The following is a 22,152-nucleotide window of genomic DNA, read 5'->3' on the forward strand; positions in this document are numbered from 1 at the left end:
GCTAATCAGCATAGCAGACACGGCTCCTTTTATTGCTAGAACTCAACTGATATCTTAAGGATTTTCAAAAAAAAGCAAACTAAAAAATACAAATAACTTTTAGTTGATGCAGAAATGTGTAAGATGGTTAAAATTAGTGAGAATATTAGTTGTAATAAAAATATTGAGAATTTAATATACGCTAGATGTAGTAGGAATTTCAAGAAAAATTTAAAATACAGACTAAATAGCATTTGCTTTTAAGGAACTTTCAAGACAAAAGTGGAGAAATCAACTGTGAAAAAAATAGTGGTAACAGACAGAATGAATAAATAACACAGAAAATTTACTGACTCAGTACACTGCAGGGTCAGAGAAAAGAGTGATCAGATCTATCTAGTCTGGGAAATCAAAGAAGGTAAAAATAAAGAACTATTATTTGAACTAGATTTTGCTAAAAGATGAGAGACGTTTCTGGAAAAAGTAATGCAAGGGTGAAAAATTATAATTGATTTTTGCAAAACAGCAAGCTGCATAGTTTGGCTGTAGGCTACTTTGGAACATGGATGGCAGGAAGGAAAAGGAAAGCTGGAGATTTAGTTGGGGTCAGAGCACAGAAAGGCTAGAATATAAGCCTAAGGTGGCTTTATTTGATTTAATTTGTAATGTAAAGACTGAAAGTTTCAGAGCAGAGTAATGACCAGCTTGTATCCATTAAAAAAAGATTACTCTGATATTGATGAAATTTTAAAAGGTAAAGAAAAGAGACCAAAGGCTGGAAGGCAACTATGAGTATGGTGCAGCTAGTTCCTGTTAGAGAAATATGGTTAGGGTGATGGTATTGGAGAAGGAATCAAGGGCATGGGCATAAGATATATTAGCATGATTAATTGATAGCATTTGGTGATTGATTGGATGTGAAAAGCAGAGAAAGATTCAAAAAAGAACCTAAGTTTTATAGTCTAAATGACTTGAGAAAATAACTAAAGCTCTTTCAAAGAGACTTTAAAGATAAATGATTTAGTGATGGAAGATAATGACTTTATTACATAGCATATATACATAGCATATACTACATAGCATATATATATGCTATAAAATAAAGTCATTATCTTTATATGCTATATATATATGCTATGTAATAAAGTCATTATCATATATATATGCTATGTAATAAAGTCATTATCTTTAAAGACTAATAATGACTTTATATATATGCTATGTAATAAAGTCATTATTAGTCCTAAAAGCTGTTTAAGAAAGTCATTATTAGTCCTAAAAGTGTTTTAATGAGCTAATAAGAAATGAATTACTTGCAGCAGGTCATGTTAGTTTCTGATCAGAGTCCAGGGGATGAACAGGGAAAATGAACATGGGAAGAAAATAGAAATCAAAAAGAAGATAAAGAAATAGGTAAGAATAAGTTGAAGAGTGGAAGATTGGGAAGATATAGACAATGAGGACACAAGAAAGAATTCTGATAGCTAGTTACACTGAAAATAAAACAGTTATGAGAATCATAATTAGAATAACAATTTTCTAGTACTTTTTAAAAGAATTAAAAGCCTGTATATGGGAAAACATACGAAAGAATAAGGGCAAACAAGATGTCTTAGCATTTAATTCTGATTTTTCTTTTGAGTGATGTTATAATATGGGCTTGAGAATTTCCCATCAAAAGAGAAAATAAATAGTGACCATGTACCAAGAAGATCTAGGACTATAAATCTTACCTCTCTCAGAGGATCATTAAGTTCGTTGAGAATATTTTCCTCATCAAAGATTTTGCCTTGGTATCTGTGTTCATAGTAATCATGTATCTTCTGACGCATATCAGCTGGTAACTTATGGAATGACATGTATTGCTCCACTTGCTTATACTGTAAGAAAAAGAAAATAGGAAATTAAAAAACATCATGAGCCTGTATGAAAAATCACCATGTTACTTTTCTGTGCTACACTCAATAACCTGAATAACGATAACAAAGAGAAGAAATTCTTTAAGGGGAAGAAACTAATGGACTTACTAGGTAGTAATGTACCTAATCTGCATCACATACTGTAGAAGGCAATTATTTAGGTAAATATTTCCTGTAACAAATTGGAATGTTATGGAGAGGAAGCACAAAAGGAGTTCAGAGTGAATTTAAGAGTGTAGCCTCAGAAAGCCAGTGATACGGCAAGAAAAATAAAGTGATGCTATTTTTTTGGATTTTATTTTTAGCTGAGTTCTAAAAGAAGTGTGAAGTTGCTCTTTGGCTCTTCATCTGAAGAAAGAATGTTGTAATTTTGGATAGTACAAAAGGTTTTATCTTACAGCAAAAGATCAGACCTAATTAAATTTTGAATGCAGAGGCAAAGAGCTTGGCAATTATTTGCAAGTCATAGACACTCAAGAAACACAGATTCCTGTGAAGTAAGAGAATATGTCATAATTAAGCCTCCTTCAATTGAAGATTTAAGAGAACATCAGGGTAAGATTAGATCTACATAATTTTACAGCTGGGTTAACTTAAACATTTAAGTTCATTCAACCAAGTAATTCTTAAACTTGATTGTTTATAAAACTTGGGGTGGACTTGCCTTTTGGCAATGCAGATTTTCAGCCTTAACTCCAGAGATCGATTTCCTTGATGTAGCTGCCTTTGTACATTGACATATACACTCTTATACACATACATATATACTTTCTTTCTTTCTTTTTTTTTTTTTCCAAATGAGTTGGTTTGCTAGCCGAACAAGAACATAGGAGCATGGATGTTACCTGGGAGCTTATTAGATGAGAATTTCGGGCTTCATCTCAGACCTGTGAAATCAGAACTTGCATCTTAAAAAGATCCCTAGATGACTCATACACATTTAAGTCTGAGAAATTACCTCAACATCTCAAATGCAGGTGGTCACGAGACAACAATGAAAAAATTAGTTAAAGCCTCCAAAGTTAGTTTTATTGTACAGATGATAAAATTGAGTACAAATAATATAGCAGGTAATAAAACTGGAATAAGAGCCAGAGACACAGCCAACTCCAGGTGCCCCAAAAGATTGAACCCACAGGGAGCTCATGCTGGGGAAAGACCCTTGAGCCTCTGATGCTTGTCTGTGTTCTTTTTCTCTGCTGCACAGTGTCCTTTGCCTTTAAACAAAAGTCTAATATGAGTATAGTCTGTGGAGTCCAGTGAGTCCTGTCAAATATCCAAACTTGGGAAGATAATAAAACAGCTCAGACAACAGAACCTCTACAGTTTGGACACTTACTGCATTGATGAAAGTCCTTTCCGTTCTGGCCAAATAAAAGATTCATTTCTTCAGTACTAGTCTGTGTCAAATCATCTCTACTAATTTTTGTCAACAAACTGCTTGCCCGAACACTGCTTTGAGTGGTGAGATCTTTAATCTTAACCAGAATATTAAGTTCTAGATTTCTCAATTCTTTGTGTGCATTTTAGGGTTATGGAAGCAGCGTTAAAATTTGTCAGTATTTTATTCATTTTGGGGAAAATCTGTGCCTATGAGCAAATGTCTACTCATTTAGAGAAAACAATAATCTGCTCTATGTCTGTCTTTGAAATTGGAAAACTAATCTTTAATTAGCTAAATAAATGTTACACATGCAGCTATCTTATTTTTATGGAAAGTCAGGGTTGGTTGAATCTATTTCTTTTTCCTTACAAAAATCATTTAATCTTTTTAGACTTCAGATTACTAAATTAACGAGGATGTTAAACCAAATGATCTTCCTTGTTCTTTCAGACAAAAGTTCTATAAATATCTCTTGTCATTTATTCATACTGTGTTAAGCTTGTTTTTTGAGCCTATAATATGCCTCTAAACCATTCATTGACTCATAGTAATTATTGATCAAACAAATCTTGATTGCTCTGTGTCAATATGGCGGAGTTGCCAAATATCAATATCACCTGGGGACCTGTTAGAAATGCACATTTGTAGTCTCCACCCCAGACCTACTGAATTAGAAACTCTGAATTAGAAACGCTAGCAGTCTGTGTTTTAACAGGCTCTCCACACACTAAAATATCAGAACCACTTCTATATGCCAAGTACTATGTTATCTTAGGACATAAGAAAGCACATTTGAGTGAGAGTCAGGGAAAGAAAAGAAATTCAGTTTTGACAAGTTAAGTTTAAGATGTCCATGGTACATTTTAATGCTTATATGTAGGTCAGCCACTCAGAAGAAAAAATATACACATAGTCAATGACAAGGGATCACTGAGGGAGGATGTAATAAATGAGGAGGAAAAAAGACAAAAAGTAGAACTTATATTTTAAAAGTAGTTGAGTCATGAAAGTTGATCCAGTTGAGAGAACTGATATTAGCCAGTAAGATGTGATAGCAGAATCCGAAAAAAAAATTATTAGCAGAATCCGAAGAAAGATAAAGTTTCAAGTGGGGAGTGCTCAAAAGGAGTATATTCTAAGAAAAGAGGTACTGGAATGTGGCCAGTGAATTTGGAAATTCAATCTTTGGTATCAATCTTAGGTATCAATCTTTGTTGCACTAAAACAATAGATAGCCTTCAGGTATTCAGCACCATTTTATACATTGAATATTCCTGGAAGAGAGGGATCAGAAATTATGCTTTTCAGTTTACTATAAGAGCAAATTACATAAAAAATAAAAATTAGTAAGTTATTTATAATTACTCATTAAATCAAATAGACCTCTCAGTTTATGATTCTAACTCTAATCCTCAAATCTAGAAAACATTACATATAAGTAGTTTAACTTTTTCCTGAAGTCTGTTTCTCTGGAATCATTGAATTACTATACAGTAATGTTTTATGATATCTCAGGACATTTTTTATAATGTAATCCATGCCAACAGCAGACGCTTAATCTGTGGGATGTCTATGTATAATTTAAGACTGACACAATAATTGTTATTTCATCATTTTTAAAAGTTTTTTATGTAAGGAGACTCCAAATGATTTCAGAAATGATTATTACAGGTCATTGCTACCAAAACTCAGCCTCCTTGCCAGAGTGCAGCACAGTCTTTGGAGACAAAAGTAAATGCTCTCGGGTAACCTCAGTCAGAAAAACTGAATTCCTACATTTATGTCTAAGATCAATTTATTTATGCCTTGATTAAAACTTAAAACATCACGATACCCTGTTTAGCAATAACTCTACCAGTTTTATGACAGATGACTAAGAATAAATGTTTCTTAAGTAGTATTAGCATATTAAACACTGAATTCCTCAAGGTATTTATATGGAATCTCATTAGATAATAAATTTAGTTTTACTTTAATAAAATCCTGAGCAAATAGCAGTACTTCAAATAATGAATTTATTATGAATAAATATCGACATAAATCTATGTATATATGTATTACTCTCATAACTTATAATGTTCATTTAATAAAAATAAAAATAAAAATATACATAGATTATTATACTAAATATAAACAATATTAGGTAGGGATTTAAAAATTTTTACTGAATATTTCACTTTGTATTATGCATTTCCAGCATATGTCAAACATAATTTTTTAAGGCGAAAAACAAACAAAAAGAGGAAAACAAAGGTGTACTAACTAAACACCTTTTGTGTTGCCTTTTAGTGCTCATTAATACACGAAGGCTTTCGGACATCTCTCATTTCCTGACATTAGAACAGATTTGCCACAGAGATAGATGTTATCATGAGATTTTTAAGAACTATAAATTTATTGTGATTTTCAAGGTAACATGACAGCAATTCTTATCTCTAAAAACAAATTTTTTATTGTCTTTATTTTTGAAATAGTTTTATTTAAAAAAAATACAGGAAGACAACATCTTTGTAAATGGCACTCAAAAAATAGAGGGCAATGAATTAAAAAAAAAATCGAATTACACTTTTAGTATAAACTATGCCTAATTTACTTATGCTATTAAAACATTATTCTACTTAGAGGTAATTATGGGGAAAATTATTAAATAGCAAATAGTTAACAATTCAGTTGAATTAAAATATATATCTCATGCTCAATATAAATAACATTGTAAAATTGGTGTTGGAAATGATATTTTTCCTATAGAATGAAGAATTGGTGTAAATTTTATATTCTAATTATTACATGTTGTAGATTTTAAATGTAATTCAAAAAATGATAATTAATAAAAAAATATTTAAAACTGCGCTTCAAAGACCAATAATCAATCATCAATCACTTTTATCTTTGTATTATTTAATATTTAAGCCAATCGTCATTGGATTTATGACTAAGCTATTTTATATTTTACAAAGGTATTTTTCATATTGCCATTTATTTACATGGTAACTGAAGCCATGGATTTTATTTCAACCTACAATTAAAAATAAACTAGTCCTTTATATGTGTGTGTGTGTGTATGTGTGTGTGTGTGTGTGTGTGTATAAACATCTAGTTTATATGCAAATGAATTTAACAAATATTTCTAAAATGTTTACCATAGGATTAAATCATTTTCAAGAACTATGCTATAAGTACAGCAAAATCTTCCATTCATCCTTACAGAGGATATAATTTTCTTTAAGCAAAAATAGATTCTCGGTTGTTTTTAAAAAATCTTTTAAGGAGCGCGGTCATATCAGCATAAATCATATTATAATAAAAGTATCTTACTATACTTAAATTTGACTTCCAATATATTAAATGGAAAAAAATTAAGAATAAATCACACATGAAGTAAAGCAGATGGTTGTAAAGTTATTTTTTTCTACAGAAGTTTGAGTGTGATAATTCCATTTTATCCTCATTCTTCTTTATCTGTTTCAGAAAACTAGGTAATAAAACATGGGTTTCTTCATAAGAGAGTGAATTCTTCAGCTTTTGAGATATGGAGAAAGCTTTTTGTGATGGCAAATAAATATCTACTTAGCCTGTAAAACTATAAAAATTAGAACTTAACGGATGATCTTAAAATCCTACAGAAAATATTACTAGATAAAAATTATTATTCTGTCCAGAGTGATCACTTTCATTATAAACACACTTGCCCTCTCGTTTATGGAAACCAGTGCTATCCATTCAGATATTTTAAAGTGAACTATACTTGTGTATATTTAAAAATAAAATCAAAATTTAAAAAAACTTGAAATTTTTTGTGCTACGTAGTTCTTTCTTTCTTTTTATTTTAGGTTTGGTTTGAAAATGGCCAGCTTCCAAAAAGTTTTCCAAAAGTCAGTGTAACACTGTTTAAGACAACAAAGCAAGTAATTGAAAAAAAAAAATTGAGATTTCGCTGTATTTAGCAATTAGAAGAAAATGTTTAATTGCCAATTAAATAAATTGTTTACATATAAAACATTCTTAGAAAGTTAACTTTATAGCAATTACAAAATAAAGTAGAGGAGGTATTTTGCTAGAAATGGAAAAAGTCATTATTATCATTACAATAGAGTTAAAATCAATACTTGGATATTTAAAATATCCTTTAGCATGCTTTACTGCTCTAAATGGCTTTGATCTTTATTATTGCAGTTTTTCTTGGTGTGTGTGTGAAAATGATTTTGACCTTAATTTAAGAGTACAGACTGACATATCATGGTAAACTAATCATGCTCTCATTTTTCAATATGACTATTTAAAACATTTTATGCTTTTATTGTACTTCCCCAACAATTTCTTTCATTCACAGATGATGCCTTACCTAAAATTTCAAAAAGAAATAGATTTCACACAAGAACATCTATTAACTCATTTAGAAATAAATCTATTTTCTTCCTCTCTCCTTGCTTGTAACAATGGAAAATTGATTTTTTCTCTCATTTGAAATTAATCTTTCAGCTGTGTTTGAATATCTTCTCCTCATCTTTCCTCAGAAACATTACCCTATCTGCTATTGTTTCTATCTTATATCTTCAATTTTCTCTCTATATATTGGCTCAAGCCAAATAGCCTTTAAATATACTCATCTTCCAGTTAAAATAACTAATCATCATCATCATCATCATCATCATCATCCATCATCATCATCATCATCATCACAATTATAATAATATCTAACCCTTGGATATCATAGACTATTTTCCAGGCACTCAACTGATAGTTTACTCACATTTGCCTATTTAATCCTTGGAACAACCTTATGAGATTGCTAACATTATCTTCACTTTATAGATGAGGAAACTGAGGCACAGATAATTTAAATAATTTGTATAGATTGACAAAGCTAATTAGTGTTGAAACCAGGATTCAAACCTAAGCAATCTGGATCCATAATTTGTATTCTTACTTAGTACATGATATCCCTGTCTTTAAAAAATGGCTCTCAATTGAGACAAATAACCTTCCACCTACCACACCATTTTCCTCCTTCCGTTTCTCAATCAATTCTTGAAAGGGTGGTCTACACTCATTATGTCATTGCCTACTGCTTATTAAAACTCTAAACATTGAATTATAGCTTACATTCCTTCTGTTCCACTAATTATACTCTTACATTTCCATGATTTCTCAGTGATTACCATGATACTTAGATAATTTGCAAAGATACTCTCATTTGGTATGTGAACATCACTGAACACTATGAGCTGATGCTACTCATGCCCCATGCAACCCTCCTATCCTTGAAAGCTGGCCAGCCTCTGACCTCAACATACCTATGGTGGATAGTCCATTTCAGGGTTTCTGCCTCAAGGATTTCTGAGAATCTTAGGAAAAATTCTTAGCTCAATCTACAGCTGCATGGAAGTTTTGGGATGGGGAGAGGTGTAGGTAACATTACCCAGGGCAACATATAACAAATAAGTGACTTGAGTCTACAGATTTATGTCATAGCCAACCTTCCTTCAGAGAGAGAATTCTAAGGAGCATTCTGCATGGTTTCTCAAGGGTCTCAGTAGGACCAAGTCTGACTTGCCCATATTGAAAACATCGCAATAAAATATGCTTCATTGGCTTTGCCTTTTCCCCAGTCTTACTCTTCCTGTTTCCCCATTATGCTTCTTGGAATTACTCCTCAATATAAATTACTTACACCCAAATCCTTTTCTTAGGCTCTTGTGGGAGAATTCATACTAAGACAATATTACTATTGATCCTTTCCTCCTAGAGACATCTTATCCACATGCTCTCCATCCATACACTCTTCTTGGCTTCTCCATCCATATACTCTTCTTGTTTCCTCTATCCTCTCTGACTGCTCTTTGCAGTCTTATTTGCTGACATCTCTTTATATGATGGTGTTCCCAAGGGCTATGCCCAAGGCCTTTAAATTATTTTTCACCTCATGTATTTTCATTGAACAATCTTTCCCATTCACCTGACTTCAGTTACTAGTAATGTAACACCAATTTCCTGGTCAAAGGCTCCAGCAGAGAACTAACTCTTCTCCAGATTCACATGTCCATCTTCCTTTTAAACATCTATCTTTAAAACATGTCTCAAAAGCATATCAAATACAACATACTCAAATTGAAATCATCTTCCTTCTCCCTCATACCTTCTCTATCCAACCAGCAACTTAAACTACAGATCTGATTTAGGAGACAATCATCTCTCTGCTTCCAATATATTTTACCTTTATCCTCCATAAACTAACCATATTGCTACTTGGGAGCTCATTTTTAATGTTACTTTCTCTGAGTATATTTCCCTAATACTTAACTCAAACTTTAATGTATACTCAAATAACACAGGGATCTCATTCACATCAAGATTCACATTCAACGTAGATGGAGTTGGAACTGAGATTTGTCATTTCTAACACTGTCCTAGATGATGTTTATGCTGCTTTTCAGAAAATCACAGTAGTAAAGATCTAGATTAGACTACATGAGTTGTTTATGCTCCCACTGTACCAAGGCCACACCCTGACTCTTTTCTCACTATTGCAATTGCTTATTAATTGCCTATATTCTCTGTTAGATCATAAGTTCCCTGAAGTATTTTCTACTAGTCCATAAGTAACTTGAGCTGTCTTCTCACTGTTGTATCTCTATTTTCTAATACAGTGACTCGCATGTAGTAGATGTTCAATATTTGCTGAATTGATTAGTTGCATATGTTCTAAACATTCCGATTTGTAAACGATATTGGTTAGTCTTGATTGGGAACTAGATTTGAAGTACATATTTGAAGTACTAGCAAAAATGCCATTTTTCTTTGGTAAGTCCAAATATATGTAAAACATGTAAATGCTTACTTCTTTTTTAAAAATTCTAATTATACATTGAAGAGAAAAATCAAACACCTATTTATTGTGATAAAATGTCTTGTCTTTTGTTTTTCTCCAAGGAGGACAATATGCCATATTTGAAGTAATTGAAAAGATCCATAACTTTGTTCATTAACTTTAACTTTAAACCATGTATCATTTAATTTTCAAAAATTAGATAGTGAAGGACAAAGTATTTTCTAAACTATGAAGACTGTCATAAATCTACAGGCAATATTTCACACCAAGGTTAAACCTTACAGGCTAACCATGATTGCAGGTTTTAGACTAATAATTGGGATAGTGTACACTAATTAAAATGTGTTTTTTAAAAATTGGGAGCACTGACTGTTGCCACATTATGTCCTGTGTGTGTGATGTGTGTGTGATCCTTCAAAGGAAAAAATGCAGGTTTAGTTTCCTCTATCCTCTCTGACTGCTCTTTGTTAAACAAACCTCCATTGAGAAGATATATTCACTCTCTGTAATAAAGAGTTGACCATTTCTTTTAATAGTGTATTACCAATAACCTCTTTCTACCACTTTCAACCATTTTTTTAAGCTTTTAGTGATGTATGATAAATTATTTACATAAACCTTGTATAAGTACATTAAAAAGATTAATAGTTTGAAACTAAATATGTCATTCAAATATCACCGATAGTCTTCATTATTTTTGGTCAAAATATTTCTTAGTATTAGTAACAGTTTGATTTATTTTTGAAAATATCTCATTTGTTTTTAATGAAACTGTTTCTATTTCACTGTCCATGGCTTTCCAAATTTAAGGCAACTGAATGTCTGAGGATACACAACACTTACTAAAAGTAAATATCATCTGGAGAATAATTAAAAGAAGACAATGAATTAATGAGTCACTAGCAAATTACCATGGAGAAACAACATATTCGATGTAAAAAGGAGCTTTTGTAATATTTAAAATTTATACCCCTTTGGATTAATTTGTTTTTCAAAAGTGAATAATTTTAATAAAGATTAATTTTTCCTTTCAAATTAAAAGCATAATTTTTTTAAGTGCATACTATAAAACAAGCTTAAAATGGATGTGATTACAGTACTTAGTAAGTCTGACATGATGTGGTAGCAAGAAGCAATGAAGCAGCACAAACATGTATAAAACACAGCCAGTCAAAATCCATGTTTCAAACCTGAGTATTGATCAGTTGTCAGTCTCACCACAGAACAATTCAAAAATCTGTGTTAATCCATTGGGGGAAGCTACAGTATATAATTACTAAAATAACCTTTGGTAAATCCTACCAGAAAGTAAGGAGACATTATTAGAAGAAAGTGCTAAGTACAGCACTGCAGAATGAGAAAAGGCACAAGGGTCTTGTTTAAGCAAGGTCCAGACTTTTAATAAAATGTATCGGTTTCAAAAGAAAATACAGACACATACACCAACATACAAACATATGTGTATCTACATATCAACATACAGAAATATGGATTTCTGAATATTAGTTTATATGTGCAAATTGAACAAATAGTAGTTTGAACTGGAAATGACTTATTAATATCTATTGTTTTATGTGTGATGGTGAGACAGCATCATAAACATTATGACTAATAATACCAAAGGAAAGGAGATACTTTCAGAAAATCAGTCATGAAATTTATAAAAGAAAAGGATCTAGACTTTATCAACTCAAACACTAAGAAACTAATAGTCATTTGTTGATATAAATTTGTCTGGCTTTCCAAAACCAAGCCAACATCGTAATTTCCAAAATATATTTCTTAAAGCGGTAAGAGAAGACAAAGATTTAAGATATAGCATAAATTCAAAAGTGCCTCGTTAAAGTTAGAACCATTTAGCAAGACAATACAAGACAAAGCTTGCCAAGGAAACATCTTAGCAGAAGATGAGAACAGCTACTTACTAAAATACTAAGGACCAACCACAGACCAGTGGTGTCAGGCACAATATGAAGATGAGTCAAAACACATGTGCTGTCAGGCAGGTATTGAATTGGTTGTTATTGGACAAGCAAAGTGAAGAAGTGGATCTAGGAAATGGGCCAACTGGATATCTGTAGTCAAAGTCAGGTGAGCAGAAACAGCAAAGTGAACAAGTTTCAAGTCTTGTTCCACTCAATCATAAAGGGGCAGGGGTTTACACTTTTTCTAATAATCAGTAAGATTTTTTGTTAGTTTATTCTGATAGGAGCAGTATAGATTCTGTTTCACTTGGTAAGTATTTATGCCCTTGAGTTACAATTTCTCAAAATAAACTGAGGCTTCAAGATGATGACACAAGTTCGATCTCTTTTTTCTTTTCTTAGGGCTGAATGATCTTAAGGAGACACATTCTATCAATTGACATTGCTAGTGAAATATCTTTTTAGCAAGGTGTTTAGCCAGGTATTTTCCTACAGTTTAGCTGGGCAGCTGAGGTGGATAATAGACATCTAAATAGAAATGATAAATGATGTAGGAGTTTGAAAATTATTCTAGCACTTCTCTTTTCTTTTGTATCAACATTCATTGACAGAGAATGTTGGCTTCTAGTTTCCTGGCTTTAAATAGTAAATATAGACTGATAAGTCCTAAGTGTATAGCTGCAGACTAGGTTTCTTTCAATCCAGATTCACTTTAATGGTATCTCCACTTATATGTGTAATAAGCAGCTCACATTTAACACATCCAAAGCCGAAATCCTCCCCACAAAGCTTATCTTATCACACCAGATCTCATCTCTGTATATACAATAATCATGACTTTCTAGCAGTAGCTCGGACCAAAACTACTGCAGTTGATTCTGCCGTATCACTTTCTCTCATACACCACTTATGTCAGCAAATCCTATTCGATGAACTTTTTTTTTTTTTTATCTTTACGGCTTTACTGAAGTCTAACATATGTAGAATAAAATTCTCACTTTAAGTATATATTTCCATGAGTAATCTCCATCATGACCAAGTATTAGAACATTTTCATCTCTCCTCAAATTCCCTCATTCTCCCTTACGCTTATCTCACTTTCTCAACACTGGTCCCAGGAAAATACTGATCTGTTTTCTGGCACTTGTTTTGCCTATTCTAGAATTTTACATAAATGAAATAATACAATATGTAATGTTTTACATTTGGTGTTTTTTCACTTAGCATAACGTTTCTGAGATATATCCATGTTGTTGCATATATCGGTAGACTTTTAAAAATTATTTTTTATTGCTGAGTAATATTCCTGGATCTGCTTTTACAATATATTTAAATATTCATCTCTATTCCTACAAACTTGGTCAAAGTCTTCGCCACCTCTTATATTAATGACTTCAAATTCTAACTGGTCTTTCTGCTTCACTTTTTGAATGCTCATAATTTATTCTTAACCAGTGTTATTTTTCTAAAATATATCTGACCACGTTATGCTTTTGTTTAAAATCTTCCCAGTATTCCAGTCTTAGAGTAAAGCTGAAGTCTTTCAATAATCTACAAAGGCATATGTGGACTAGCTTCCTGCTGCTTCTCCTGTTATTATCTCACTTGCTCACTGAGCTCCAATCTGCTTGATGTCTTAAGCCTGGAAATATGAGAAAGAGTTGTATAAGAGTATCAGAGAAGACAAAAATTATCCATATATAATATATATATAATCTTCTTGCATCATCAGATTTCCTCGGTGGTGAGAAATTTAAAGACTTGTAGCATTAAAGTAAGATAAATTGTAGGATATACTGTAAATTTTGAACTTTTAAATAAATCTTCATATCGAGACAAGTGGCTTTAGTCTATACTCCGAAACACTCCAGTGTATGTGTTTAAGTTTCTCTGCATTTTACTTGTACTTGGTAAAGAAGTGTGAAAATCATTGACTTAATTGATCATTCTGGATCATGAATGTTAAAGGAATTTAATTATAGCTCCAGCCGAGCTAAGACTGATGTAGGAGAACCTTTAGGAATGGATAATTTTAGTTCTGTATTTTGTTAAATCAAGTTTTCACATTTGTAACAACGACGACAGCAACAAATACTCTGCTAGAGGACTCAAAATCTGACTAAAAATTTTCTTTCATTGGGTGGAATTCAAACAGACTCAGCTAATTTTTACTTGGGAAAAACGAAAGTGGTATGAGATTATATTTCCTTTAAAAATATAGCACTATGGCTCTAGTTCACTGTTAAAAGAGTATATTAAAATACTACAATGTAAAAAACAAAAGACTTTTTGTTCTTCAAATAGATATGTTTATATGAAACAATCAACTCGTCAAACATTCGATTAAAAGCAAATATATTTCTCTAATATTCTCACATAAAATAACAGATAAGAATAGAATTCCTGAAAATGAAAATAAACTTGGGATCAGCAAACTACTATAAAATAAAGGTGTTAACTGAAAAACTTGACACATTTGACTACAAATTTTTCTATCTTAAAAATAACATTCCAACACTTTAACATTTTTCTATACTAAAGCAGATCTTTTTAGTGCTTCAGATAACACTGACCATATACATCTCCAACATAATATTATAGTTAAGTTAGAAAAAGTGTTTATATATAAACTGTTTCACATTTTTTCTGCAATTTACCATCAAGTGTTTGAAGAAGGAAGAGGTAAGTAGAAGGTTATTAAATGAATTTAAAAAATAAATCAAATGTTTAAATAGTACAACTTACTATATTTTTCTTGGTATTTGAAGGTTTTTATAATCACAAGTTGGTTTTTTTTTCCCACAGCAGACTAATATTTACTATTCATTATGTTCATATGCCTCTTTATTTTTTTCCCAGCACTTTCTCTACAACTCTGTTATGTCACAGAAGATTGTTAGTGACAGAACAAAGACTAGAAAAAATTTCTCTTGATTGCAGGATGATGTTTTAAGCTAAACATAAAACATATAAAGCTGCTAAAGATAAATGCTGGTTTATGTATATACAACATAAATGAAATCAATGGCAGTCGAGTGATGACTGAGCCAAATAGGACATTTAACAACTTGGATTCTGTTTTTCATCCTTTCTATTGATGCTCTTCAAATATGTGAATTTGTTGATGAGTTCTATGATTGTCTTATTTTCATTTAAATAAATAATGAAGAGGAAAATGATATCTCAAGGCTAGAAAGGTAAGAAAAGGCTGCAGAAGGTAGGGAATACATTGAATAAGCTGATACATGGACAATAAGCATTATTAGAAAGAATCAATGTTTTAAAAATTTAACAGATAATAATAGTAATGATAAGATTTTTATGAAAATGTACAGTTTATAAAGAACATTTGTTCTTCCCAAGTACCACAGGAGGCAAGGCAGGGCAGACATGATGGTATCTGTATCTTCATGAAGATATTGAAACTCATAGTAGGGAAATAATATGCCTAAGGCCAGATAGTAATTTTACTTTGAAGCTGAGATTCTGAACCATGTCCTTCACATACAGAATATATGCCTGTATTTTCCGTGGATTACGTGATATATGTTATTAATGAAACAGTGAAAATCTGTTGCAATTTTTTTCATTATTATTTTTTAAAGGCTTCCAGGAGGTACACTGTTCTGCCCAGGCTGAGAACTACTGGTCTAAAATAAGAAAGCAACCAGGAGTTTGTAGTATGAAGAACATATGTCATATGAGGACTTGTTAAGAAAAGCAGAAATGCTATCCTGGAAAAGAAAACATTTGAGAGGTTTTGACTTAGTGTGTTCTGCTGTCCGAGGCAGAACTAGAGACAGTGCTAGGAGCTCTAGAGAGACAGATGCCAAATTAATAGAAGCCTTGATGTTCAAAACATTTCAAAATAAATGTGTACCCTGTGAAGTTGTAACCTCCCATCAACAAAAGTGCTCAAGCAGAAATAGACAACTGTAAATGGCGGAAATGATTAAAGCAAAAAATGAATAAATTAAGAGAGATAAGAGATCATTAAGGTTTTGAGATCGTTTTTTACTTTCTCATATGCCTTGAATTTAACTTCCATTCTTCAGTTTATGATTAGTTGAGATCTTGTGCATTTGTTACTTATTTATAATGAAAACAAATGTGTTAATTTTAAAAATGACTGAATTTGTCTTGTAAAATTTAAGGAAGAAATATGTTTCCATGGACTGAAGATAATGCAAATATTCATGTCCTCCTACATGATTTTTTAGGAAGGAGACAGCATATGTTAGAAAGAACTTTCCCTTTGGAGACAGACAGATCTGAATTCAAATTTCAGCTTTGTTACTTTTGGGTTACATGGCCTTGAACTAATAACTGAACTCCCTTGATCTTCTGTTTCTCCATCTAATAAAGTGGTAAAACAGAAATAACAGAAATCAAATTTGAATATTAAATGTCATAGAGCATTGAGTGGTGCTAAATAAACATGATTTTCCTAAATTATGCCCAACTTAACTAGTTACAATTTCTTGCACTGGCACAAAGAAAGACACTTGTGAAATTTGTTGAAGGAAGTTCAAATATGAAAGGGCACAAAATTAAAGTTTTTATATGAACATATTAAAATTTTAAATAAAAGGGAGCATGATCTTTGTCCCTCAGAGATCTCAAATTTGGAGATCTCTGTACTCCATAACTCAAACATCTTAAAAACTCTGTGATTCTAAATCATTCTCAAAACCTGTAATTTATGGCCAGAGTATACTAAATATGCTCTGAAATATGCTCTGAATAGAGCATACTGAACATAATTTAAATTGTTCTGATGATTCATGGTAATCATTATGAATAACACTTCCTATACTATACATAGTACAGTAGTTACTGCCTGGATTTTTCCATATTTCTGTACTGCTTTTTTCTAAGGTTTCTGCTTAACTTCATTTCTCATTTCAGTGGTTCCTAAGATGTATAGGGCTTCTGTCTTTCCACGATATTGTCCTTGCCTACTGCTGCTGGTGTTTCACTAGCTCCTTTGTCATCTGATCTTTTTTTTTTTTTTAATTGTAACTTTCCAAATGCTTAGGGTTTGTTTTGCTCACAATAACCTGCAACCTAATCTCTACAGCCTTAGTTGTCAGACTATCTGCTCAAACTAACCTAGAACAAAATTAATGGCTTTTGGTAAAACCAGTTAAAGATGTTAAGTGTTTAAGAAGGCAATAAATGCAACTACTCCTTATACCTATATGTTGACACTTATTCCCTAGATTCAGGGGGGCGGGTTTAGCTTAATTACTTTTTGCTTTGTGACTGACCTCCTTGAGATTGTTGAAAGTCAGGTAGCTGTGTGATTGGGAGTTACTAAATATGTAATGCCATGACAAACTAGGTTGTAGCTATGAACTCAAAACTGGTGAAAGAAAATTCCCCAAGAGGATTATGTAGAAAGACGGTATTTAATATTAAAAATAATTGTTAGAATAAGCCCTGAAAGTCAATGATACAGAACAAATGGAGTCCGATAATTCTAAGAAAGATTTCCTTGTCCTGTATCCCCAACTGGTAGTGTACATTAATGAGTTACATTTGTAAGGATGACCCAAAAGACAATTAAAGTGCCTTTTGTTATTGTCCAAGAGAGATTATCATGTATTTAGTATAGAAGGAGACAGTCAGACCTGGAGGGTACCACAGACGTGATTGCATCCAATCCTCGTATTTGACAGATGGGGAAAAGAGGCCCAGAATGGTGGATTCATTTACACAAATTTCACATCTAGTTAGTAAACGTCAGGAATAAAACCAGGTGTTTGAAGAGTTAACATGCTGAGTTTTCATTATCCTCAATGTCACCATACCTTTCAGCATGATTTAGTATTATTTGATACTTTGAAAAAGATTAATTCTTGAGTTAAATTTTTATAACTCTTGCTATGGTTTGAAAGTTTGTATGCTCCCCGCCCCCCCCAATTCATATGTTGAAACCTAATCCCTAGAGTGATGGTATTGGAAGAGGGGCCTTTGGGAGGTGATTTGATCATGAGGACAGAGTCTTTATGAATAAGTGAAATTAATGTCCTTCTGTAGGTGGCTAAAGAAAGCTCCCTTGTGCCTTTTGCTACATGAGATTTCAGCTAAGAAGATGCCATCTACGATCAGAAAGTAGACCCTAAGAAGACACCACATCTGCCTGTGCTTTCCTTGTTCTTGGACTTCTTAGCTTCTAGAACTGTAAGAAACTAACTTCTGTTTTTTCATAAGCCACCCTTTTATGGTATTTTGATATAGCAGCCCAAACAGACTAAGACAGCCCTATTAACTATAATATTTAATAAATGAGAACACCAATTTCCTTAACGATACCACATAAAGAGACGTTTAGAAAATGTTCCTAAAAGAAGAATTGTTCCCTTTTGGAGCAACAGCATATGTTTCCTCCTAAGTCTGAAGATGAGGCTGAAGCCAGGCAACCTCAGAACATGTTCTCCATCTCTCAGTGGGAGCTCGAGCACCCTTCTCTCCATGTGGAGCTCTATACATAACTGATGTCTGTCCATCCATCCATCCATCCAACCATCCATTAATGTCACAATGTTATGTCACTGGCATTTGTTTTTTCTCTTATGTGCACTTTTTAACAATATGCTTGCTCCTCTTAATCTGAAACATTACTTAGGAAAATATTCGCTTAACATGACCCTTCAACTGTGTATCTGAGAAGACTTTTTTTTCCTGAAGGTAAAACACTGTAAAGATTTTAGTTTCTCTGTGTTTGAAACGACATAAAAGAAATGTTTCTGTTTTATTATTTGATTTTTTTCCAAATATAAGTTGAACCAGTTTAGAGGTTACTATTGTAAGAATAATAATTCATACATAAAAAATAAGAAGAAAATGATTTAATAAGAATAATAATAAGCAACAATCAGTTTGTTTTTAAGAGTCTTGTTTAAAAAGAGATAAATCAATCTTGATTAATGTCACAATAAAAAAGAGAGTCTAAATTCATAATCTCAGTAGCCAAAGACAAATTATGTAGAAATCTGTTTAACTTTTATTTATTTCATTTAAGAAATATGTTAAGCACTAACTATGCAACAAAGCCATATTTCTTTGGTGCTCTAGAGATTAAATAGAATATAAAATCACTCTTTCTGACCCCCATAGAACTTTCGATATAGTCAGAAATATTGTAAAGGCATAAAATGGCTGAGAGAAAAGAAGGCCTAACTGTAGATAAGTCTGAAACACAAATATTTTAGGTATAATATTAATTAATTATTTGAAATCAAATTAAATTTATTTAATTTGCTTTTTACCATGGCTCCCATATCTCAAATAAACTCATTCTCTAATATAATAAGTGATCACATATTTCCAACAAATAATTGTCCAAAATAGATAAAGTAAGATTAAGTTTTATAACTATAGTTAATTTCAAACAATCTGTGAGACAATAGTTAAAGACAGATTAATCAAAATAGCCTTACATTATGGTTTGGAAATGAAAGGAAATGGCCAGAGTAAAAACTTAAATGATACTATAACAAAAATAAATCAACTTTTTATAATTAACCTTAAACAACAAGGTATTTCTTGATTGCCATGAATGTCTTATGAATGATCTTATATTTTATTTGCCTTCTCAAGAAATGAATATAAATAAAAAATCATGATTACCATAAATCCGAATGTGATCTAGGAGGAAAGCTTAACCTAACAAATATTTCCATGAAAAGCATAACAAATATTTCCTCAAAGCACTATAAAACACAATATTAAGTTCCATTTTTTATTGCCACATTTGCTAATTTATTCAACTACTACTTAATAGCAGCAATATAACTCTATGTAAAATTTAATAATAAAAACAAATAGGAAAGATGGAAGTTATTTTTTAATGGGTATAGAGCTTCCGTTTGGGATAATAAAAATGTTCCAGAAATGGATAGTGATGGTTGCATTCCATAACTTTAAAAAAAGGAGCAAAATAGATTTATAAGAAACTCCTACAATTCAATAGTAAAAGGAAATAAAACAACTCCCCCCCCAAAACTAATAACAATTAAAAAACGGGCTAAAGACTTGGACAGACATTCCTCCAAAGAAGAAATACAAATGGCCAAAAGGTATATGAGAAAATGATCAATGTCACTAATCATTTGGGAAATGCAAATTGAAACCTCAATGAGATATTACCTTGCAACTATTATCACAAAAAGCAAACAAACAAACAAACAAAAAAACAAGTGGTGAGGGTGTGGCAAAATAGGAACGCTTGTACTCTGTTGGTGGAAATGTAAAATGGTGCGTCCACTATGGAAAACAGCATAGAAGTAGCTCAAAAAATTAAAAATAGAACTACTATATAATCCAGCAATCCTACTTCTGGGTATTTATCCAAAAGAATTGAAATCAAGTCCTTGAAGAGATATTAGCACTCCTATGTTATTGCAATACTATTTACAATAACCAAGATATAGAAATAGCCTAAATGACCATGAAAAAATGAATGAATTAAAAAAAAGTGGTATACACATACAATGGAATACTATGCAACTTTAAAATAGAAGGAAATACTGTAATATGCAAGGACATGAATAAACCTTTAGGGCATTATACTAAGTTAAATAATCTAGTCACAGAAAGATAAATATTGCATGATTCCGGTTAGATGAGGTATCTAAAAGAATTAAGGTCATAGAAACAAAGAAGAGACCAATAGTGGCTAGGGACTGGAGAGGGGAGGAAGAGGGGGGCAGTTACTAATCAACAGGCATAAAGTTTCAGCTAAGCAAGATGAATAAGCTCTAGAGATCTGCTGTACAACATTGAATCTATGTCAACAATAATGTATACTCAAAAATTTTTTGAGGGTAGATCTCATGTTATGTGTTCTATGCCAATAAAATAAATTTTTTTAAAGGACAAATATGGAAATATATTTAAGATATATTAAGTGAAAAAGCAAGAACTTGAAGAATGAGTTGAAGATTGCAAATTCATTATTTTCTGTATATTTTATGGTAGCTAGTGAATGCTAAGATATTCTGGAATAATTTGTTATATTTGGGTGATGTTATGGGGACATTAATGTTCCAAACTGCTGAGTTCTGGGTTATTAAATACGTTTATAATGTGTAAAGAAAAATACAGTTGAAATGGTAAGTTTTATGTTATATATATTTCACCACCAAAAATAATAAGAAAAACTACAGAGCATAAGATTTGATGACTCTGACACCTAAGACACCTATGAATTCCTTGTACAGTGTGTGCACTTGTTAGACTTGTACCTCCTTTTACATACTATAGGTACAATAATGTTATATTTTGATGTCAGAGTATCCTAAGGAGATATTTCGTTACTTAAATCACAGCAAATTTCCTGGGACTAAGATATTAAGACATCCTGCTGCTTATTCAAAGTGAGGTTAATTCCCTTACTCTTTGTAAAACTAGAAAATATTAAATGTTATTTCCTTTTCCAGAGAAAATGGCACAGTCAAGATAAGTGTGCTGTGAGCACAGTAATTATTAGCAGCTATCTTCAGCTACACTGAATCATACAGTGTTTTCCATTAGAAGGAAGTTGTTATGATATCACAAAGCTTTCTTCAAGAGAACAAGGCTAGATTCCTTATGTAAATTAACTTATAGAAAAATCTTAATAAGTATAGGATTAGCAGGTACAGAAATGACTATTAATAAGACATGTTCCCATAAAATTGCATGCCTTTGAAGATAATTTAATATTTTTCTTAAAAAAACTCCCAGAAATTCTCAGAACTCACGCAAATTTAATCTGTGATATAAGAACTTCAGATAAATTTCTATGGAAAACAGTAGATCCTAGCATGTCCCTCCTATCATTGTGGAGACATCAGGACCAACATTAGCTATCACTCAAATATTCTGGTAATTTTTTAGAGATTACTATACCAATACCTTTTGTATGTTTAATGCCACCACCTCTTTCAAATTATTGCAATTTTTTGTACTAATTATCCTGAAAAAATAAGCAATTATAATTTTAACAGGAGTATATATTTTACAATTTACAACTCAGTTTAAATTCCACAAGGAACTAAGAAAACGATTAACTTTTATTCACTTAAAATAATCGGTTATTTCCAGATAATGTCAAAAACCCTAATTTTT

General features: G+C 31.8%; 1 protein-coding gene across 1 annotated transcript in view; it reads right to left on the reverse strand.

Moving 5' to 3' along the window:
• Positions 1–22,152, reverse strand: part of HCN1 (hyperpolarization activated cyclic nucleotide gated potassium channel 1) — a 330,541-nt gene that overhangs the window by 58,677 nt on the left and 249,712 nt on the right. The window contains exon 6 of the mRNA XM_015589832.1: positions 1,713–1,859. Within this exon, the coding sequence (XP_015445318.1) occupies positions 1,713–1,859 (147 nt within the window). The remainder of the gene's footprint in view (positions 1–1,712; positions 1,860–22,152) is intronic.

Source organism: Pteropus alecto, unplaced genomic scaffold (genome assembly GCF_000325575.1).
Source record: "Pteropus alecto unplaced genomic scaffold, ASM32557v1 scaffold73, whole genome shotgun sequence".
NCBI classification, from domain to species: domain Eukaryota; kingdom Metazoa; phylum Chordata; class Mammalia; order Chiroptera; family Pteropodidae; genus Pteropus; species Pteropus alecto.